This window comes from Staurois parvus, unplaced genomic scaffold (assembly GCF_062004578.1).
Source record: "Staurois parvus isolate SC_StPar_1 unplaced genomic scaffold, SC_StPar_1.0 ptg001052l, whole genome shotgun sequence".
In the NCBI taxonomy this organism is placed as follows: domain Eukaryota; kingdom Metazoa; phylum Chordata; class Amphibia; order Anura; family Ranidae; genus Staurois; species Staurois parvus.
This window is the reverse complement of record NW_028318848.1, coordinates 593,642-618,024: the sequence shown is the minus strand read 5'-3', so window position 1 is coordinate 618,024 and position 24,383 is coordinate 593,642. Positions and strand designations below refer to the sequence as shown.

The window sequence follows — 24,383 nt, the reverse complement described above, 5'->3', positions numbered from 1 at the left end:
AAACACATACACCCCATTAACCAAGGACCCTCTTGTGAGTTATAAATGCTCTCTTAAGAACATTATCAATTGTGGTTTTGAGAACAAAATCCTGAACAAAAAAGAGAAAGCCTTCCTGATCCCAACTGCACCTAAACTCCCTATTTTATACATTTTACCAAAAATTCACAAAGACCCGATTAGACTTCCGGGCCGTCCAATAATAAGTGGAATTGGATCTCTATGCTCGAAAATCAGAGAATATATTGATTTATTTTTACAACCTTTTTGGTTATACAAACACCATCCTATCTTAAAGATACAAAACAGGTATTGAACCTGGTCAATGATATCAGAATATCTTCAGATACCTACCTGGTGACAGCAGATGTTGCCTCGCTGTACACAAACGTCAATCATTCTGATGGCATGGAAGCCCCAAATTTTTACTTGACACATTATAGTAATCTGCCCTCAGCACAGAAAGATTTTATTCTGAACCTATTAGAATTTGTCATGGAGAATAATTACTTCTGGTTCAACAAGACCTACTATTTGCAAGTCAAGGGAGTGGCTATGGGGGCTAAATTTTCCCCCAGCCCCGCCAATCTTTTTTTGGCGAGATGGGAGGAGGACATCATCTAGGCCAGAGACTGGCCGGAATTGTAACTCTACAAGAGATATATAGATGATGTCCTCCTACTATGGAATGGTAATGAGGAATCACTTGTCAACTTTTTTGGTACTTTAAATAACAGTACGCTTAATATCAGCTTAACATATTCTTACAGTAAATTAGAAATCAATTTTCTGGATCTGACACTCATGAATATAGATGGAAGGATTATCACCAAATCATTTTTCAAAGTTACTGATCGTAATAGTTACATCCCCATCAACAGCTGTCATCACCCGTCTTGGCTGGCCAATATACCAAAGGGCCAATTCACAAGAATTAGACGTAACTGCACTGATTTGGATATGTATTACTCTCAACCTACGATTCTGAAAAATAGATTCCTAGAAAAAGGATATGATGACACTACTTTAATGAAGACTATAGATAATGTCGCCCAGATAGACAGAAATACAATGCTGCAGGACAATCGTAGACCAACACGAACAAAAGTTTGTCCGTTTATTACCACCTACTCATTACAACATAGATCCATCAATAGAATAATCAAAAAGAATTGGGATATCCTGTTAACCGATCCTGTCTTATGTAAGATCTTCCCGGATAAACCAGAAATTGTTTTCCGGAGAGCCACTTCTATGAGACATAGTCTTGCACCTAACGTAGTTGATACCCCCCAAACACATTACACTCTTTCCTGACCGGAAAGGTTTTAATCCCTGTAACATTTGTGTCATATGCAAATATAACAACATCAGGAAACGCAGGATTGATTCATTTACTTCGCATGTGACTGGCAAAACATACACCATAAAATGCTTCATTTCCTGTTACAGCAAGTACGTTGTGTACTTCAATGCCCTTGCCAGAAACAGTATGTAGGGCGAACCACCAGGAGATTACGGGATCGTCTACGTGAGCATGTCTCCAACATCAAAAAGGGATATAGGGAGCATTCTTTATCGAACCACTACAGAATTCACCATAACAAAGACCCTACCTCACTTAAATTCACAGCAATCGATATTGTTACTCCCCACTGGAGAGGTATGAATAAAACACGGGCGGTTTCTCAAGCAGAAACCAGATGGGTATATGAGCTTTGTACCCTACACCCTCTAGGTCACAATATCGAGATTGACGTAAACTGTTTTATCGCAAACAGCTAGAAATAGGGGATTATTTATGCACATCATATATCCCTCATTTACTAATACTGACTCCACCTTTGATATGACAGCATATATGAGATTATGGGGTTTATTTACTAAAGCTGGAGAGTCTAAAATCAGACTCCCTTCTGCATAGAAACCAATCAGCTTCCAGGTTTCATTGCCAAAGCTTCATTGAACAAGCTGAGGTTAGAAGCTGATTGGTTTCTATGCAGAAGGGAGTCTGATTTTGGACTCTCCAGCTTTAGTAAATAAACCCCTATGTGTCTTGCTTGTCTTATTTTAGTCATTTTTCCCATATTATACAATTCAATTTTATATATAATTTTTTATATACAGTTTATGGATATTTTATGTTTATGTCATATGGACTTTTAATACTTGTCTATTATTCTCCTTTGGTCCTTTATATGAATGTTAGCCGCACTTTTATAAGAGCTTCTAGTATCTTATTCAGTATTTATGGGTTCATATATATTATTGATTTTTATGATTCATTTTCACATCATGGTATTGCTGATTTTATTATTATCATTTTGTTTGGCTGTTTTTTTATTATTGCCCTTTTGCCATAGATATATATCTTTAAAACTTTTACATTAAAGTACTTAATATATTATTTTTATACAGTACTGCGCATGTGCGAGAAGCGCTACGCTTTGTGAATAGCCCGGCGTCTTCTGGGACCTGTCGTGTCCCAGAAGACGCCAAGCCATTCACAAAGTGCAGCGCTTCTTGCACACGCGCAGTGGGCACCTGGCTGTCACACTAAAGATGTCGGCGCGAGAAGACTGTACAGCGCTGGACCGAGGAACAGGTAAGGTTCTGCTGCAGAGAAGAGCTAAGCTGCCGGCCCAGTATTCTGACACGGTGGCAGCGGCGGAAATACCGGACTGGCCGCTCCATATTTGCTCCATAAGACACACTGACATTTCCCCCCCTTTTTTGGGGGGAAAAAAGTGCGTCTTATGCAGCGAAAAATACGGTAAATACCACCAAAAGAAAGAGAGCTATTTGTGTGAAAAAAATTGTCAAGTGCAACAGTGCTGAAAGCTGAAAATTGGTCTTGGCAGGAAGGGGGTATAAGTATCCAGTAGGCAAGGGGTTAAACAAGCTGAAGCTGATTGACTCCTATGCTCAGCTGCACCAGATTCTGAGTGCTCCATGTTAGTAAATCCCCCCGTGTACTCGTTATGAATTGCACCTTTGCCATTACTGGCATTTCTTCTGAGAACTCTGGTTGCTTGGCTGTCATGTACATCCACAGGCTTCAGTGCTGGCTGAGTGGTCAGAAGAGTGCAGCAAGTAAAGGTCGGACTTGTCATCGTCTCACTTGCACCCAGCAGTGAATAGCAGGAACTCCAGCTTTGTCTTGTATACAGAATATTGATCTGTGATGTGGCAATGTTCTAGGGGTGTGCCAGGAATAATCCTGAGCCTAGGCTGCCCCCCCTCATTGACCTCACAGTTACTGCGGGGAAGGCCTTTGCTGCCGACACTTACATAGACTATTCTGCCTGGCAGGGGGCAGTTTAGGCCTCATGTACACTGGGCATGTATCCGGGGGGGGGGCATGACACTCCAGCATATAGGTACAGACAGAAGGCTGTACCCACGAAAAACGCACTGGAATGCACATGTCCCTATGTAGATTGAAGAAAAAGAGGGAAAAGGGAAAAAAATTAACCAGAAAGCATCAAAAATGTGCGGAAACGCATCTGGACAGCGTTTTTGTGAACCGGCCCTCAGAAAAGTCCGTTCTCTTGCTCTCAGCCTCCTCCAAATCTTCAGATTCCTTTTTTTTCTGCTGTGATCCAACTTCCCGTTAGAGGGTAGCCATGTTTATTATCTATGGTCCCACTGGATGTAGGGACTACCCATGATTGCTTGCACTAAGATGAACTAGGGACTATGGACAATGGAAGTTGTAGTGTGCAGAGAGCAGTGTACATGACTGCAACTAACATGCACTGCTCATTCCAAACATGAAATGGAAGTGAGGAGGAAAAGGAGAGGTGTGGGAGCTCACAGAGGACATTATACAGAGGAAGAAAAATAACAGAAAACAAATCATGACAAATAGATTACAGGACTTTTAAGTAGTGGATGTAAATGGATTATTTTTGGAGAAAAAGATAGTTTACAGTCACTTTAATGGTTCGATCATCTGTCAGACTTCTGTTGCTTCCTGGGTCCCTGTTGGAGGGCCAGTTCACACTCCATGCGTTTCAGTTGCTTTTTTTCCTGCATCCAAAATGCGCAGAAAGTAGGTTATATGGTTGTCAATGTCATAGTTCACATCAGTGCTTGCAGTTCCAGTGCGTTCTGGTTGCAGAAGAAAAAAGTAGAACAGGCTGCATTTTTTCTGTACAGAACTAAAACGCACCGGAGCGCACCAAAAACGCACTGGAACACATGTCCCTATTTGAATTGTAGAAAAAGAGAGGGGATAAAATGAGCCGGAATGCATCAAAAACACGCAGGCAGAAACACATCCGGAACACATCTGGACTGCGTTTCTATGGTGTGAACGGGTCCGGAGAGTTTGGCCTTCACAGGTGCAGAGAAATCTCTCCAATAAGGACTCAGCAGGATTGTAAATTGTGAAATAAAACCTCCCATCTGTCATCATTCCAGACTCGTTACACAACTTAACAATCACAATCATTGGTGGGATTATAACGGAAGTGAAAAAAATAATAGCTGAGAATAAAAAAACTTCTCCCTTGTTTTCCCCAAAGCCTGGGCAGCCTAGATCCCATGGTGTGCTCTGTGTACATGACACACTCCTGACCCCTGCACTATGGATGCTACCTGGTTGTCACTATGCTTGCTGCCTTTTTCTTCTCCTCTGAGTTCCCAAGAGGGCCCCTGTCAGATCGGTTGTATAGGGCCACCCTGATCCTGATTCATTGGCTGTACAGGTAGTGCAGTCAGCATATGTTTGGAAATCTTCTCAGTCTGATAGTTTGCTGGGTGATCACACTGATCCTCATAGCACTCCTGCAGGTGATGTCCTGGAAATGTGTGTTGGGATTTGCATTTCCTCTCCCATGATGACGTCAGTCTAGGCTGAATATATACAGTGCTGTGTAATGGGGAATTGTCTATTCCTTTTATTATTGCTAAGTGCAGTAACCCATGGCAACCAATCTGATATCACTTGTCAGGTGACAGAGAGGAAATCTGATTGGTTACTGTGGATTGTTACATTCAGAACTTGGCTATTTGTGTTACTGAATACCCTCCATGTCTCTCTATCAGACAGTCACTCTATGCGGTATTATGTCACTGGAGTCTCCTCTCCGGGATCCGGGCTCCCTGTGTACTCTGTAGTCGGATATGTGGATGATAAGGAGATAGAGGATTATAACAGCGACACTCGGCAGTATCTTCCCAAGACTGAATGGATGAAGAAAGTGGGACCTGACTACTGGGAGAGAGAGACACAAAGAGGTCGGAGCAATGAGGCTGTGTTTAAGCACAGTGTACAGACAGTGATGAGCCGATTCAACCAGACTGGAGGTGAGACAATTCTTACATTTCTATTTCTTTATTACACCAAATACAAACATGGAATAAAATGTATACAAATGTGCCAGAAATGTGTCTGATGTATGAAAAGATTGGGGGCCGTTTACTGAATGCTCAGTGAGTATGGTATACATCGGGGCCGCAACCCGTCAATCGTGATTGACTGCAGGGATCTGAAAGGTCGATGATGATTGCGGTTCTGCCCCCCCCAGCCTCCGCCGCTCTCATGTTATCAGCAGAGCGGAGACCAGGAGGCAGCATAGTGCTGGATGGAGGGCAGGGTCAGGGGCAGAAGGTGCTCAGTGATTGGTTGCTAGGCTGTCCTAGCAACCAATCACCATCTTGGTATTATGAACTCCGGTAGCTCCTGCTCCTGCCTTCCACCCAGCACTGTGTTGTCTTCTGATCTCCGCTCCGCTCTACACACACTGACAGGTAGGCAGTACTACCCGTGTGTGGTATGGGGGGGGGGACACAGGAGACACTGTGGGAAGGGCACAGGAGACTCTGTGGGAGGGGGGACACAGGAGACTGTGGGAGGGGGGACACAGGAGACACTGTGGGGGGGGGGGCAGAGGAGACGCTGTGGGAGGGGGGACACAGGAGACACTGTTGGAGGAGGAGGGACATAAGAGACACTGTGGGAAGGGGGGCACAGGATACTCGGTGGTGGTGGTAAGGGGGGGGGTGGCTTAGGAGACACGGGGGGGGGGGGCTTAGGAGACACTGTGGGAAGGAGGACGCAGGAGACTCTGTGGGAGGAGGGCTTAGGAGACGCAGTGGGAGGATGGTATAGTAGACACTGGGAGGGGGGGACAGAGTAAACTACAGTGGGGGGGATTTTGATGAGAAAAGGACAGGGGACACTGCACTGGGGATGTGGACGCAGAGGACACTTTGTCTGTGGGGGGGATACTGCTATGGGGCAGGCTATAGAACACTACACAGTGTTGGGGGTGATGTGAAGGAGGGCAGAGGACACTGGTTTGGGGGGGAGGTACAGGACACTACCGGGGGGAAGGGGACAGAGGGTACGTCAGTGGGGGGATGTGTGAAGGGGGGCAGTGGACACTTCTTTGGGGTGCACAGGACACTACTGTGGGGGGAGGGGGGCAAAGGACACAGCATTGGGGGGTACAAAACACTACTGTGGGGGGGGGGGCAAAGGGCACTACAGTTGGGGGGGGTGATGTAAAGGGGACAGAGGACACTACACTGGGGGGTACAGGACACTACAGTGGGGGGTGATGTAAAGAGGGGACAGAGGATGATGTTTTGTTTTTTTTAAGGGCGCCGCCTAGTAACACCCCCCCCCCCCCCCAAGGGGATCTTTGCTTTGCTCCATGTTGTCCAGGTAGACCTCATCCTCTGAAAGGTTGCCTCCCCCGGTATACATGGTGAAGTTGTGTTCATTCCAATTATCAAAACCAATGTGACAGCAAACAATCCTGTCTTTCCTCTCCCTTGTACATGATTGGGTATATACAATGAGCAGAGCTCTGTCTTATTACTAAGCTCAGTGAATGTTCCCTTTGCATTGTAATCTGTCTTTTCCTTTAGTAGATGAACCCCATTGCTGTGACTTCACAAAACAGCTAAAGTTGGAGAGATGACATGAACAGCGATCCCAGAGAAATGTCTTGTAGCAATGCTGTCTGTCTCGGGGCTGGAGAGCTGTGACCCCCACCGTTTTAGGATTCTTATAAAGACAGTAATGATCTGAAGTCAGAGAACGTCACTAGATAAGAAGTTACCCCCAGAGTCCTGTATGTGGCCCCCAAAAACAAGATTTGTCTGGTCCTGTATTTATATGATTACCAGGGACATGTCTAGTACTCTGTATGTACACCGACATTCCATGTGACCTCAGATCATGAAATCAGAGGATACTACAAAGATTACTACTGTACAGAAAGTGTGCAGAACCTTTGTAAGGCTACGTTCACACCTATGCAGGTTGTGTTTGACCCATTTCTGTGTTGCGTTTTTGCTTTTTTTTTCTGGTTGCTAGGCATATTTAAAACGCAGCAAAAACGCAATACATGCTTTTCTGCAGCGTTTCCATTGAAGTTTATAGAACAAAAAAACGTAACTTTTTGCATTCAAAAAAGTCCCTGACCCTTTCCAGAAAACGCATTTCCCATAAGAAATCATGTTAAAAATGGACTGTACTGCGTTTCTGCAAAACACTGCGGAAAACGCTTAGGTGTGAACAAACATTCTTACCCAACAAATTCTAAAGAGAACTCGGAGTATGAGGCCCTATTCACATCATGTAGCAGAAATGCGATTTATCATGTGATTTTGAGTGTTGCATAGGGTAGCCCATTCACTTGAATAGGGTGTGCTATGCATGTTTGTCACCTAAAAAAGCTCCTGCTCCTTTTCCGGTGACAAAATTCTCACAATTTTGAAGGGGGTACTTTGCCACAATAGCACGAAACAATCGCATCCCATTTGGGGTGTCATTGAAGGATAATGTTTTTATGTTGTGCTGCAGCAGCCACACGATTTGGGATCGCAGGAGGAATCACAGCGATTCTTCTCACAATCCCAAATCACGAGATGTGATCGGGCCCAAAATCTCATAGCCCATATGGGGCTGGTTGTGGTCACATGGTTCTGTGCAAACATAATGATGTCACACTTGTGTGATATAATTGGAGCTTTCCGTGGGTGGGTGGAGCCTGCCGGCTGATTTAGAGTTCCTGTTCTGATTGGTGGATCAGGTGAGATGGGAGCCAGAAAATAAATGTTGGTTGTCTTACAGATATCACTGCAGTGCACAACCATATACATTGAATAATGCAGCATTTCTATATAAAACCCATTAACAAAATTGTATATAAACACAAAAATCACACAGACAGTCTATTCATGTAAGATCAAACTGCAATAAAAATCCCAGAATTCCAAACTGAATGACGCTCAGCAGACTTTTATCTTTCTGGTATAGAAATGTAAAAGGCGTTTTATCAGACCTCCATGGCAGCACACCTCCAGCTTGGTCCACTCCACCCTCCGCTGTACTTCTCCAACATCCAGGTAAACAATAAAAGGCACAAAGAATAAAACTGCAATAGTGCAAAATCATGTTTATTATTTAAAACGCACAAAATGGTCCATATAGACTCCCATTTGTCTTGTGCAGCAAAGCACTATGTAATAAAGCGCTAGTAAAGGTGCAAACCAGTCCACCTAGTCAGCTCCCCATCTATCATGCTGCAGATCATCCACCAGAGATACATCGAGCTGCCAATCTACACCATGACTTTGCCCTTCTGTGATGTCACCAGGCTCCGCCCCCATGTGTTTTGTTCCAAATGGAGTTTGTGAAGAGTACAGTCTGGTCATGCATCCCACTGCTTATACTGTATAACCCATTATTATGGTGAATTAGACTCCAGATGGCAGCAATCTCCTTCTAGTTAGATGTTGAACAAGAATATATTGTACTATTAACCCTTCCATACCAGCGGTATTAATACAAAGGTGAACAGAAGTGGATTCATGGAAACCTACAAATAAAACAATTATCAATTTCAAAATGAAGAATTACAAGTACATTATAATGGGATATGAATCAATAGATTAAGCATGCGCAATATAATAAATATACTTAAAGAAGAACCTGAGTCTGTGTCTGAGCACCACAAGCTGAAAATGCTATTTAATTCATTTTTAATATTCAAGGAAAACTCCCCCATCCATCCATGTCTCCATGCTTTATTTTAGTAAGAAACACCCCCTAGCATTTTTAGCCACAGCCATCTTGAGTAAGGGCAGATGATTCGTGTAGCATTTACTTCCTAATATCAGTCTGCCCTTAGTTTAGACATGCAGGCAGGAATGTGCTTAGCTGAGAAAGCCCCTCCTCCAGATAACAAAAAAAGTCCATGAAGACCTCTGGGATGTATGACATCATTTTAACCTAGGCTAGAAACCAGGAAGCAACTGAATAAATATATATAAAAAAAAGCTTTAAAAAAGTAAATCTAATGTACCTTCCTGTCTATTCACTTATGTCGGCAGCATAAAGATTATAAATAATTAATGTTGATTGAATGATTTTAATTCTGCTTTAATGGCAAACGACTCTGTATAATTATAACTCTACAATGTGGAAACGTAACAACACGGAGTTAATGGTCCACTTGGGACAGCTCACTGAGTCTAGGTTCACGCTGCTGTGCTGCAGTAATCATTGATGTGCCTTATTCTGGGAGTTATTCTGCATTACATGAAAGCAGCCGATTCATTTACAACTACTTTCTGCATCAAATGGCAAAGATGTGTACATGTTATTTTATGTTCTGTATTATGATATTATATGTAACATAGATTTTGTAGCACAGCACAGTGCATGGCGGTGCATTAGTTGTGTTCTGATGCATTTCTTTGGCAAAGTGCATTGAGATGCCATTAAAGGAGAAGTATAACCTAAGCTTTTTTGGCTGCACTTCTCCTGTGGACCAGAGGAGTGCAGATAGTTCTACACTTATGTGATCCGGACTGAAGCCCGCTGTCAGCTGATGTCATAGAGCTGGTCCAGGCTCTGGAAAGATCCAAACCATTTGAACATGATCTTCCCAAAATTCTGGACCAGCAGTTAGCTCAGCCTCTCTGCGATCTGCTGAGAGTCTGAACCAGCTGTTCCTGCCCCTCTCCACAGTCCAGCACTCCAGTGAGTGCTGGAGGGGAGAGCAGAGAGCCGGAGACTGACAGTCGTCACTCTTTGCTCACAGTGGAGGAGGAGAACTGAGCGATCAGCGGTGTTTGGTCACTCAGTTCTCACTACAGAGACAGTGGGGGACAGATGCAGCATTGGATCAATGTTGCATTCACCTAGGTGAGTATAATTTTTTTTTCTAAACACATACTTCTCTTTTAAGAACAGATCTCCAATGTGCAAAATGTTTTTCCGCTAGTTGTGGCAATGCGTGTGATACCCCGGCACAAAAGTGTGAACTAAATCTAATAGTTGAAAAGAGAAGTATGGGGCTATTTTTTCCCCCCATTATACTTACCTAGGTGGATGAAGTATCGGTCTGATGCTTCATCTGTCCCCAGCCGGCTCTAAGGGTGAGAACTCAGCGATCACATGATCACTGTCACTGAGAGCTCCTCTCTGCTTTGAGCAGAGAGTGGGACTGTCAGTCACCGCTCTCTGCTCAGCCCCCCCCCAGTGTTCATTGGAGGGCGGTGCTGTGGAGGGGGAGGGAGTGACTTGCTGAGGTTCGCGGTGTTTCGCTGAGACGCTGAGGTAGGTGCTGCTCCAGATTCTGGGGTGGATCCTGACTGTGAAGTCGGCATCTTTCCCCAGTCTGGACCGGCTGAGTGACGTCAGCCAACAACAGGCTTCAGTCCGCTGTCAGCTGAAAACGGGTCACAGGAGTGCAGAACGAACTGCACTTCTGTGATCCACATGAGGAGTACAGCCAGGAGAGCTTTGTCTGTAGTTCTTTAATTCACATTTGCTCCGGACTTCTCACTGAGGGGTAAATGTACACAGACCACTGCTATTACAGCCAATCAGTGAGGTCTGTGTGCTGTGGGGACCATCTCACTACCGGGATGGATGCTGGGAAGTGATGAGTATAGGAGGGGGGGGGGGGGTTACAGGGAACCACCAATGTGTTTGCTGAGTTTGTATGAACTTTCTCTGTTCAGCTAAATTCAAGAATGGAGGCAGAATCCCCGAGAGAAAACAAAAGTGGCAGTTAGGCTTTAAAATGTTTGTAACCAGAAATCATTGATGTGTGGATGTTCTGGCAGCAATGATAAGTGTCAGTATGGGGGTGATTTACTAAAACCAGAGGGTGCAAAATCTGGTGCAGCTCTGCATAGAAACCAATCAGCATCTAACTTCAGCTTGTTCTGTTAAGCTTTGACAATAAATCCTGGAAGCTGATTGGTTTCTGAGCAGATCTGCACCAGATTTTACACTCTCCAGTTTTAGTACATCAACCCCAATGTGTCTGTAACTGGAAATAATTCTGTGACTTCGTTGCTTACCTAAATATTTATTATATATTTGTAAAGCACATATATGACTTTTATTTGGTACACTTTCAAGGAGAGTTTTACTAGAAAAAAAAAAATAAATAATATATATATATATATATAATTTTTTTTTTTTTAAAATGTTTTTTACGTTAACTTTTTTTTTGTGTGTTAATCAGATTTTTTTTGTCATGTTTCAAACATTTTGTCATACACACAAAACAGAAACTTGAATGGTTAGGATTACCTTATTAACAAGAACAGAGAAAATATAGCGGTAGAGCTTCTTGTTTTGATAATATAAGTACAATTTCTCTCAGATATTAGAGATTGGATCAGTCATTACAACGTTTTTTAACCACTTCGGACAGTTTTACCCCCTTCATGACCAGGGCATGTTTTGCAATTCAGCACTGCGCTACTTTAACTGGCAATTGCTTGGTCAAGCAACACTCTATATTGTTTTTTTCTCTTACAGGGTTTTTGTATTCTATAAACGAAAAAAGACCAAAAAATTTAAAAAAAAGATATTTTCTACTTCCTGTTATAAAGTATATCCAATAAAATCAAATTCCTTCATAAGTTTAGGCCAAAATGTATTCTGCTACATGTCACAAGTGCTGGCATAAGCTAGGCTGATCTTGCTAAAACTGCAATTTTGGGGACACTATACTATTAGAGTGACTAGTATAGTTCTGACTGTGCCCAGGATACTGATCTGTACAGACACTATACTAGTGATAGTGTGGCGGGCAATCAGGGACTGCCGCTAACTGACATTGGCTGGGAGGGACGCTAATTGACTCTAACTGACACTATCTGATGTTGCTAATGACACTAATACAGTGATAATACCTTACACTGACACCGTACTACTAATGACACTGGCTGGGTGATGGGGGAGATCAGGAGGACAATCAAAGGGTTAACTGTGTGGCTAATAAGTGTATGTGTGCTGCTTTTACTCACAGACTGGCTGACTTTTCTTCCTGATTTTAGCTCTGAACGGTAAGTGAAATCAGGGAGAAAACAAAACAGGCAGATCTGTGATTGACCACAGCAATGAGCAGGTTCACAGCCAAAATCATGGACTGCAAGCCTGCTAATGAACTGCAGCATGAGAGACACCACACAGGCGAACACACCTGTAAACCCGAAAGTTCGGCATCACACACCTGTACGTTGTGTTGCTCGGGGGAGCCGACTGTCAGCAGTAACATTACAACTGGCCTGTTGGCAAGCGGTTAAATAGAACAATTTATAACCCCAAAGGACCAATAAGACCAAATATTGTCATTCCGCATGGCATTGTGTAGATAATATCAAGTGTGAATAATTGCTCGTAAGCTAATATGGTGAAATTCAGACAATAAAAATAAACCAAAATAACAATCCACCTTTTATATATGCACAAATTGGTAATAATGAGTGTGCCTCTCAAAGGCAATACACCTGTTCAGTTCACATATCTGCTCTTCCACCAAAGGAGGTGTTAAAGCGATATTAAATCCAAAACCAAAAATGTCATAAATTGCAGCTTACCAATCATTAGATGCGTTGGCTGCCTTAAAGTGTTACTAAACCCACATCAGTACAATCAGTCTGTATATGCAGATAAACATGCTAGTTATACTCACTGTGGAACTTAAGGGGTTAATCCTCTGCATTCTGTAAACAGGCTGATTGATCCTGTCTTCTCAGATCCTCCCCTTCTTCTAGTGTCCCCCTCTTATCTCCTGATGAGACATATCGTGTGGAGACACTCTGCACATGCTCAGTTTGGTGTGTATTGCTAGAAAGGTTTGTTTTTTTTTTTGTTTTTTTTCTTGGGAGAGTTCATGTGATCCGCACAGGACCAGTCAGCACTGTCCAGCCAGAGTTCAGGGGTTCTGCATCCTCCTAGAGTTAAATGAAAACTCCTTCTACAAGCATCAACATGTGCTGAACTGGACACTGATAGAAGTCATAAGACTGCTCTAACTGCTGATGAAGTATTTAGCAGTTTATATTTACTAAAATAATTGTACTTCCATGTTCTGTGTACTGTGGGAGATTAGATGTAGTGAATGCCGGGTCCGGGGTTTAGCAACACTTTAATCTGGCCAATAACACACCTCTGTCACAGATTCACGGTCGCCTCCACCAACATGCGACAATCGCACGACCGCGACTAACAGTAATACGTCATGCCCACGGCATCAGACCCCAGACCTTCTCACCAAACTCGTGACCGAAGGGCCGGCCGATCTAAAACCGCGCTGTGATGCGCGTAACAAGGCCACACTCAGCTGCACCCAGCACAGCGATTGCCCAGCTAATGGACTACAATCGGTGCCTGCAGCCTGAATGCGCTTGTTACTGGGTCGGGTTAATTACGCAACTAACCCTCTACTGCCACCACCACTTTTGTCGGAGACTGGGAAACTCCCGTTATCAAATATACACTATAATGATTGAAATATTGATCTATATAGCACGGCCCGCAGACCTGCTATACAGAGATATAACAAACAGTAGCGTCTCTTCAAAGGCAGGGATTCGTGAATTGCAAATAAGCGCTTAGAAACAGTTTAACACTTTCAGAAAGAAAGATTTATTACTAAAAGGGTCAAAACAGGTGCAATACAATATTTACAAAGAGATATCACAAAAATATATATATATGTATATAAAGTCACAGCAAAGAGACAATTAGGAAGGAGATTACTGGGTTAAGTTACTTGCCCATATGCCTGGGTTTGCAGATCCAAGTTGTAGAGCAGGGTGATTTCTTGATCTCCCTTTGTTACGATGTTGCTGGGAGATCTCTGTGTGTGTGTGTGTGTGTGTGTGTGTCTCTAACTCACTTGTCTCTTCTTAAAAGTCCCTCTCAAAGGGGGGGGGGCTCTGACTACGTTTTGGGAGTGGTCAGTGGGAAACTCTGAATTAACTACAGCTTCATAATACATGACATGAAAGATACGGTTGACCTGAGGAATGTGCAATTACTCTGGTCAGTTTGATAATGTGTGGGCTTACGCCGTTTTGGGTCAATGCTTCCCAGACTGCTGGCACCACCAGGAATGCTTCACCTGGTTGACCCACACCATCTGTCAGGAGATAACGTTTGCCTCTCAGGACTGGAAAAGGGGGGATGTGAGGAATGATCGAGGAATACCTCAGATAACAGACAGGACAAGACAAAGAAGAACTCTGCGTCCAGCTCTGATCAGCTAGTTTGTTACAACCTCCTCTGGATGAATGAGCACAGGAGGCATAGCAGACAGCAGCCTTGTCAGTCTATGGGGAGGGGAGTGTTAGATGTACTGGTAGATTTAGATACCCAAGCAATTATAGTAACAGCTTTTTTCCTTTTGGGATAAAAGTTTTACCTAAAGCTGATCATTGTAAGCATCCCTGCCATTGGTAAATGGTTTGTCTCAACCCTCTAAACTGCTACATCTGTAGGAGAGCTTGTTTTGTTGAAAAACAAGAGTTACTGGCCAGATCACCAGGTGAAAATAAAGGAAAGAAAACCTAAAAAAGAACTAATGCAGCCATCACATCTAAGAATTGGTATGGTGCAATATAACAAATGTTTTCTTTTGTGTTTAATACCGCTTTAACCCTTTCACTGCATGAGATTGTTTTGTGTTTTTTGTTTAACACTTGTTTAACCACTCGCCCTCCAGAGGATTTCCCCCCCCCCCTTCCTAACCAGGCCATTTTTTGCGTTACGGCGCTGCTTTACTTTAACAGACAATTGCGCGGTCATGCAACGCTGCACCCATATGAAATTTACATCCTTTTTTTCCCCACGAATAGAGCTTTCTTTTGGTGGTATTTGCCTGTGCGTTATTTTTTGCGCTATAAAAAAGACCAACAGTTTTGAGAAAAAACAATGTTTTTGACTTTTTGCTATTAAACATGTCCAGTAAAAAAAATTTTGAAAATCAAATTTCGTCATAAGTTTAGGCCAAAATGTATTCTGCTCCATGTCTTTGCTAAAAAAAAATACCAATACGTGTAAATTAATTGGTTTATGTGAAAGTTATAGCGTTTACAATCGGCGGTATATATACTGGGATTTTTTGAAAATGATTTTTACTAGTAATGGCAGCGATCAGCGACTTATAGCAGGACTGCGGCGGACATTCTGACACTGGGGGGGGACTGACTTGGCGTCATTGACATCCCCAGTGACCCCAATAGAGTGATCAGCGATAATAAAAAGCACTGACACTGTACTAATGTCACTGGGCAGGAAGGGGTTAACGTGGGGAGATCAAAGGGTTAACTGTGTGCCCTTTTATAACTGCTTCACAGTGTTTCTGCTTCACAGTGTGCAGGAGCTGACAGGGAAGAGAACTGTTTTGTTTAAAAACAGTTCTCCCCCACCCCCTCGTCGGAGATGCTCAGCCATCACTGGGCACCGGCAAGTAATCACTGGCTGGGACCCGGTGATTGACAGCCGAGGTTGTGAGTCGCGCGCCCCGTACCTGGTAATGTGAAATCCGTATATATACGTGATTTTGCGCACCGCTGCCGCCCTTTAGCAGTATTTATGCTATGGAGCGGCACTAAAGCAGTTAAAATAATCACTTTAGTCATGAACATTGCATAAAACCCCAAATATTATATATTTTCTTAAACCAGACTCACTAGAGAATAAAATAGTGGTAGTTCCAATTCCATATGTTACCCAATATTGGCACAAACTGTCAGTAAACAATAAACTAAAGTTAATTTTAGGTCACACCTTATAGCAGGGCTTAACATTTCCAGTCTAGATCTACTAACCAGGCACAAACCTTACTCTCCACCAGTTGCCCCACCCAACCTTGCCCAGGTCCGCCCCCAGCCTTGCCCAGGTACGCCCCCACCCCCTTAAAGCTTATGAAATTACATTTTTCTTTAGAATAAAGAGTCCAAAATATAAAAAACTGTAATTATAACATCGCTTTATTATGTCAATTTAAAAACAACAGCAATAGCTTATTAGCAATAGGGTGCAATAAAAATATCACGTTTTCCAGCTTTAAACCTGCAGTAAACATTTTGTATTTTTTTTGTTTATCTCCTGCATCATTAGTAACTAAAGTCTCTTTTAAAGATGTAAGTTTAGTTTACAGAATTATATATAATATAATGTTTCTTTTATATCCTTGTATATAGTTATATATTAGGTATGAGTATCAGTGTAATGGCATCGCCGAAGAAGAAGTCGGAAATCGGAACTCAGCTTCACAATGAGGCTTGGAACGCAGGTGGAGCCGCTCCATCTGTGCTCGCCACACAAGGATTTCCCCTCAAATTTGGCGAGTGGCTTTTTCAAGCCCTGCCCTATAGCACCCTGTATTTGCCGTAGGCAATGCTTTAAAAACTCGCTATAGGCCATCAGTTCAGAGTTACGCAGAAGCTCCAGTGCTAAAATGATTTCTCTCAGTCCGGCGTGCACGGCGATATGTACTGTAATGTGTATTGCAATTAATGTTTTTGCGCATAGGTTGCCCGACGCTTACGTCTGTATGTGGGGGTGGGGGGCTCAAAAATTTGAGCTGATTTATGATCTTGGGTGTAACTTTAATTTTTTACCTTTTTTTTTTTTTTACATTTCTTCATCACATGGGGGACAAAAAGTCCACTATGTGGTGATTTTTTTTATGGTAGGTTCTTTTTAATGAGATACAAAGGGTCTAAAAGACCCTGGATGTCTCACGTGTCCTCCAGTAAAGTGCAGATCACACTGTATTAGATCCTTCCTCAGCCATACTGGCCAGGGACAGTGAAATGGGACCAAGAAGTGACATTATGACATTGCCGCTTCTGGGTCATCAATAAGAAGATGACAGCACCTGCCCAGGACACTCACATGGGGGGCAGCCATTACAAGGGGGGTTGGAAGCGATCACACAGCTGCCTAGCCACCAGATCTCTTCCATCTGACAGCCAGCAGTCGCCTTGTTAGATATACAATCTGACAAGTGTGTAGAATCCCCCGCTGTCAGGTCCGTACGATGGATGGAAGAGGCTGAAGAGGAAGCTTTGTGTGCTATGGGGGTTTATTATATATCAGACAACAGCTAACCCTTTGTGGAGGTTATTAGTGGAGTGAAGGTGGTAGGAGAGGGGCTAAGAAGGATGGTTCTGGCACACATGTTGGAACTAGAAGCATATATCACATGGTGTATATGAAGGATATTCACAGCAGATAAAAGTCTGAGAATTCATAATTGGTAAATAAGAGATGTGATGTCTGATTCCAGATGTCTGAGGTGTGCAGGTCTAGTTAGATGGGATACAAGCAATAGGGGGCAGATATTAGAGCGGCACACAGGGATATGTTGGAGATGTATCAGGGAGAAGTGCGCAGTGTGTGGCCAGTCAGCATGGGGTACATGGAAAGATATCAGGACAGAGCGGATCATCCACAAATCACACTAAGCAGAAGCCTGGGACCCGATGTATCTCCAGGGGGCCCAGCTACTGTTCATCCTCCATGCTCCAGCAGAACACCAGTAGGATAATGCAGATGGTCAAAGCTGTGTTCCTCTCTGCTACTCGGTGAGGCCTCGTTCACACGGTCAGACTTCAGAGTACACCCGTGTGCAGGGCTGTTTTTGCCCACATGGGATGCACAGGTAGTATGTACATCTACATACAGGCAGTCCCGTTCATGCCTGTATGGACACCGTCACGGCTCACAATTGGACATCCATGCAGGTGCGTGTCCCCTAATGCAGACAGTGGGAGTGTGAGGACATGCAGCTGCTCATGAATGGGACTGCCTGCACACGTATGGAAGGAACACGTGTGTATCCTGTGCGGACAAACACAGCCCTCTGCACAGAAGTACACTTTAGTATGTCCATGTGAATGAGGCCTGAGGGAGGATGTACTTGTAAGCAACTGGATCATGTCAGTACAACGCAAATAGTGCCGATTCATTGCGCCTATTGAAATCCTTATCAATGCCAATTGAAGGGTTGGGTAAGGACAAAGCTGCTACCTTGCCTCGGGCCTCTTTGTGACTTCATTCATCATTATGTAGGGGAGACGTGTGCAATGTGTGGACGGGAAGCAGAGTGTTGATGGGTATTAGGGCAGTACAGGGCACAGGGATCATTCACAGACATGTCAGGGACATAGGAGTGAGGTGCGGGTAAAGGGCTGATTTAGAGGTGTCAGGGACCGGCGCACCCACTGTGGGCAAGCGGCAGAACATTGATGAGAAGTGAGTGAGGGATGGAAAATGAGCACAACTATACATACAAAGGTCAGCTCCCCCCAATATGTTCCGTCTACATCCACAGGACTCTGCCCTGCCGTAACACAAATGGGAGGCTGTTCAGTGAGCCGCAAATATAAATCAGAACAATGGAGTATTAAAGATCATCATTTGAGTAACAGCTCTGAGCCTGTCCGGGACTTCTGACTTCTCATCCAAGATGGCAACAACCAGCAGCAGTCCCAGGCCTGTTCAGTGTCATAATATCACCAATCATTACAGGGAGACAAAACAAAGTCATCTGACATGTGATCTTATAGGAAGATTGTTGCTGTTACTAATATTATGGGAACAGGATCTCTAACTTCAGCCCTAATCTATGCTTCATGGTACTCTTATTATGCAGAACTTCACCCAAAAGGGGAAGGTCCGCTTGTTTGCACCCCCCCCCCCCACCTTGACTGCCATATTTGCACTTTTTGGGGGAGAGGGGGGAGCAGGTACCCGGTTTTGAGAAGTTCCCGCTCCCAATTCTGGTCCGATGTGCTGCAGCGATCTGAGCCAGAAGTTTGCACCCCTCCTTTTCCCACAGCCTTCTGGGATACATCACAGGTCCCAGAAGACTGCGGAACCATTCACAAAGTGCAGCACAGGAAAAAAAATGGCTGTGTTCACACTAGCTTTGTCAAAAGGCGTTAGGCAGGCGTTTGAGAAGTGTTAAAAACGCTTCCCAAACGCCTATGAAAATTCTACACATGGCAGCACATAATGCTGTTCACACTGAAGCATTAGCGTCGCGTCACAGCAAAATCAGGAGGAGTTGAAGCCTCGCATTCAAGTCTATGGTGTCGATGCTCAAACACCTGGCAGGAATTTGTGAGGCGGTTGCGGAACATTAATACCATTAAACTTCATTATAGGCGTTTGTGGTGCGGTTTTAATGCTTATCAAATACCTAAAAAAATGCGCATAGGGCATTTGGCGAGCATTTGAGGAGTGTTATAAACACTTCTCAAATGCCTGTCAAATGCTATAGGGGCGTTTGGCAAGCGTTAGAAATTAGTCACATGTGAAAGAGCCCTTAAGATGCAGGAAGAAGAATCGGCTCGGCTGACAACATCACTGGATCCCTGGACAGGTAAGTGTCCTGTATATTAAAAGTCAAATATTTTAATTCTTTCAGGGAAGCCTGGAGCTCCTCTTTAACTGCTTCCTGTCTGCCCCATAGCAGAAGTACTGCTACAGGGTGGCATGGGTGTGCAAAATCACATATATATATATACTTGATTTTGCATTTCCGGTTAGGGGGGCGCGCACCCTACCCGCGTCGCCATTCGCAGCCACAGCTGTCAATCACCAGGTCCGGGCTGGTGATTACTTGCCTGCTCCCGATGATTGATGAGCATCTCTGCCAGGGTAGGGGGGTGGGGAAGAACTGTTTGTAAACAAAACAGTTCTCTCTCCTGTCAGCTCCTGCACACTTCTTTGCATGGCTGTGTCCAAACACACAGCCTCGTAGTAAATCACACACAGCACACAGTTAACCCTTTGATCGCCCCACATGACGCTTTTCTTTAGCACTGACCACTGTATTGGTGTCACTGGAGATGTCAGTGACACCAAGTCAGTTCCCCCCCAGAGTCAGAATGCCTGCCACAGTCCCGCTATAAGTTGCTGATCTCCGCCATTACTAGTAAAAATTAAAATAAAAATCCCAGTGTATATAAACCACCATTTGTAAACACTATAAACTTCATGTAAACAAATTAATTTACACGTATTGGGATTTTATTTATCAGAATATATTTTGGCCTAAATGTATGACGAAATTTGATTTTAAAATCTTTTTACTGAACATGTTTAATAGCAAAAAGTAAAAAAAAATTTTTCTCAAAATTGTCAGTCTTTTTTTTATAGCGCAAATAATAAAAAACACACAGGCAAGCAAATACCACCGAAAGAAAGCTCAATTCATGAGAAAAAAAGGACGTAAATTTAGTTTGGGTGCAGCGTGCAATTGTCAGTTAAAGTAACACAGGTCCGTAACGCAAAAAATGGCCTGGTCAGGAAGGGGGATAAATCCTCTGGAGGGCAAGTGGTTAATGGATCAGGGGCCAGTGGGAGGGGCTTAGTGTAAGGGGGTGGGGTTTATGCCAGCAGTTCAGGTAACCAAGACCTCAATAACAAAGTGAAATCCATCTCAGACAGGACACTGAAGACATACTGGGCTCTGGAACTTAGACAGATCTTAATGCATCAGAATGGTACATAGTAAATACAGAAAATACCTGATGCAAAATAAAGAAATTGTTCGCCAATTGCACTGTAGAGATATAGACAAAGGGGATTTTTTTAATACAAAAATGTTTTTTAACCTGTAATCTATAAATAAATATATACAGTTAGGCCCATATATATTTGGACACAGGTACAATTTTAGTTTTTTTTTTCAGGTATTTGCCAAAACATATTCAAGCTATAGTTATATAATGGATATGAGCTGAAAGTGCGAACTCTCAGGTTTAATTTGAGGGTATGTACATCCACATTGGAGGAAGGGTTTAGGAATTACAGCTCTTAAGAGTAGCCATCCCCCATTTTTCAAGGGACAAACAGTAATTGGACAATTGAATCAAAAGCTGTTTCATGGCCAAGTGTGGGCTACTCCTTCATTATTATGTCTTCATCAATTAAGCAGGTAGAAGGTTTGGAGTTGATTCTAAGTGTGGTATTTGCATTTGAAATCTATTGCTGCAAACCTACATCATGCGTTCAAAGGAGATGTCCATGCAAGTGAAACAGGAGTGGCCAAATCAAAAGTTTGCTACATTCTGAGGAAAGAAGAACGTACTGGTGAGGTCAGCAACATAAAAAAGCATGGACGTCCATGGAAGACAACAGTGGTGGATGATCGCAGGATCCTCTGTGGTGAAGAAAAACCCATTCACAATACCCAGACAAGTGAAGGACACTCTCCAGGAGGGGGGGGTATCATTGTCAAAGTCTACAATCAAGAGAAGACTTCACGAGAGCAAATACAGAGGGTTCACCACAAGGTACAAATCATTCATAAGCCTGAGGAATAGAAAAGCCAGATTAGACTTTGCCAAAATAACATAAAAAAGCCAGACCAGTTCTGGAAAAGCATTCTTTGGACGGATGGAACTAAGATTAATCTGTATCAGAATGACAGGAAGAAAAAAGTGCGGAGAAGGCTTGGAACAGCTGATGATCCAAAGCACACAACATCATCTGTAAAACATGGTGGAGGCAGATTGGCATGATTGGCATGGACATGTATGGCTTCCTGTGGCACTGGGTCATTGGTGTTTATTGATGATGTGACAGAAGCAGCCGGATGAATTCTGCAGTGTTTACAGATATACTGTCAGCCCAGATTCAGCCAAATGCAGCAAAGTTGATTGGACGGCGCTTCGCAGTACAGATGGACAATGATCCAAAACACACTGCAAAAGCAACCCAGGAGCATTTGAAAGAAAAGAAGTGGAATATTCTGCAATGGCCGAGTCAGTCACCTGATCTCAACCCAGTTGAGCATACATTTAATTTGCTGAATGCAAAACTAAAGATAGAAAGACCCACAAACAAAGAAGAACTGAAGACAGCTGCAGTTAGAGCCTGGCAAAGCATCAGCAAGGAGGAACCCCAGTCTTTGGTAATGTCCATGGGTTCCAGACTCGAGGCAGTCATTGCCAGTAAAGGATTCTCAACAAAATATTAAAAATGAACATTTTATTTGTGATTATATTCATCTGTCCAATTATATTTGAGCTCCTGAAAATGGAGGGATTGTGTATAAAAATGGTTGCAGTTCCTAAAATTTGTACTTTGATAGTTATGTTCAACCCCTTGAATTAAAGCTGAAAGTCTGCACTTCAAATTCATTTGGATTGTTTTGTTTTAATTTATTCTGTTGGCCAAAAGTATGAAAATTGTGCCTGTGTTCAAATATATATGACCTAACTGTATAAAAGTTACAAGGACAATACTGTACATAAAGGACAAACATTCTGTATCCTGAAATCAAAGATGTTAAAATAGTCTCTAATTACTAATTGTCCTTATATACATGAGATACAATTTGTACAATACTGAGCCTCACATATGAACCCGTTTATTAAAGTTGTTTGATAAAAGTATCTGATATCTATTAGCACCGTCTGGCCTCATGTACATGGGCAGAAAAACGCAGATAGAATGAGTTTAGGTCAATATACTTCTAAACCCCATATGCCTGTAAATGTCAGGGGTGTAGACAATTTTTAAAAAACTACTTGTCCAGGGACTAAATCGGGGCCCAAATCTACTTGTCCCTCATGACAATCTGCTTGTCCTGATAAAAAAATTTTTTTAACCAAGACTGTATTTAAATTGGAGGTGATTTTAGGCTTTTAAAAGCAAAAGGGGCTTTATTGCCACTTAAATGTGTAATATTAACATTGCACTGTTTATCTCCTCCTCCCCTCCTTGCCTGTCTCCAGCACAGCACCCGGGGACTAGCATAGAGGGGAGAGACCTTGCAGTGTAATTAGCACTGATTGGCTGCTTGACAGGAAAGGGGGGAGGGGCTTATACTTTATCCCTTTCACTGCCAGAGTAATTTTTGCGTTTTTGCTGCCAGAGCCATGTTTGCTTTTTTTGCACATGTTTAAAAAATTATTTTAGGCCTGAAGCTTGCATAAAACCCCCAAACAAGATATATTTTCTGAAAGCAGAGACCCTAGAGAATAAAATAGTGGTAGTTAAAATTTTTTATGTCGCATGATTTTACCACAGAAATTTAGTAATAAATACAAGCACATTAATTTTAGGGCACAAAAAAGCAATTAATTACCCTATTTTTTTGTAAAATATAAAAGATGAGGTTGCAGTGAGTTAGTAGATATCCAACTTGTCAAACCTTAAATTTGTACACGCTCATGAAAAGGTGACGAACTTCAGTACCCTATATTTTCTATAGGTCAACACTTTTAAGGCTCCTCATAGGTCACCAGTATAGTAAACAGAGGAGGTCTGGTGCTAGAATTATCGCTCTCATCCTGGTGTGCGCGGCGATATGTGACATGAGTATCACAATCAGTGGTTTCATGCATAGGTGCCCCAGTGTGTGCTTTTACGTTTGTACGTGCATATATGTGGAGGTGAGGGCCTCAATATTTTTTTTTGGGGGGGGGGGGGGGTGGTATGTGCTTGGGTGTAACTTTCATTTTTTACAATAAGAAGAAAAAGAAAAAAAAATTTTCACATCACATAGGGGACAAAGTGCTCTTTGAGACGTCCACGGTTTAAACAACCCTGCATGTCTCACCTCTGCTCCATTGAATATAATGTGGTGCACATCGCACCATATTACATTCTTTTCTGGGGATTGTATTGCAATCTCCCCTCGGAGACCCAGAAGTGACATTGTAACGTCACTTCCCGGTCAGCACGAGGAGGGGAGCGGACTTGTCCGCTCTTCTCCCTCCCCTCTAGCTGACGGCGAGCTGGGCCCACAGATGGGTAAGCGGAGCCCGGGAAACCTCATGCCGGGGACTCGGAGAGGCTGACACTGTGTGAAGCAATTGCCGCCGATTGCTTCACCTGACAGGTGAGCCCGCTGCTTGCCTGTAGCAGGGCTAAAGGAGGAAAAAAAATACCTGCCTAAATGTCCCGGGCATCGAGCGATAGGAATCAAACATCCCTGAAATGTGCACAAATTACACACCAAAATGAGAATTTTTCATGCTGGCAGCTCCTGGCAGAAAGATCCAGCGTAGATCAGAGTATTTTAGTACACCCGTGTGAATGAGGCCTAATAGAGTATTGTGCATGCAGAAGGAAATAAAGC

At 43.1% G+C, this 24,383-nt stretch overlaps 1 protein-coding gene across 4 annotated transcripts in view; it reads left to right on the top strand.

The window, feature by feature from the left end:
* LOC149440796 (class I histocompatibility antigen, F10 alpha chain-like) overlaps positions 1-24,383 on the top strand; it is an 88,176-nt gene that overhangs the window by 17,478 nt on the left and 46,315 nt on the right. For all 4 annotated transcript variants that reach the window (XM_089658127.1, XM_089658125.1, XM_089658126.1 and 1 more), the window contains exon 2: positions 5,053-5,313. In XM_089658127.1, the coding sequence (XP_089514253.1) occupies positions 5,053-5,313 (261 nt within the window). The remainder of the gene's footprint in view (positions 1-5,052; positions 5,314-24,383) is intronic.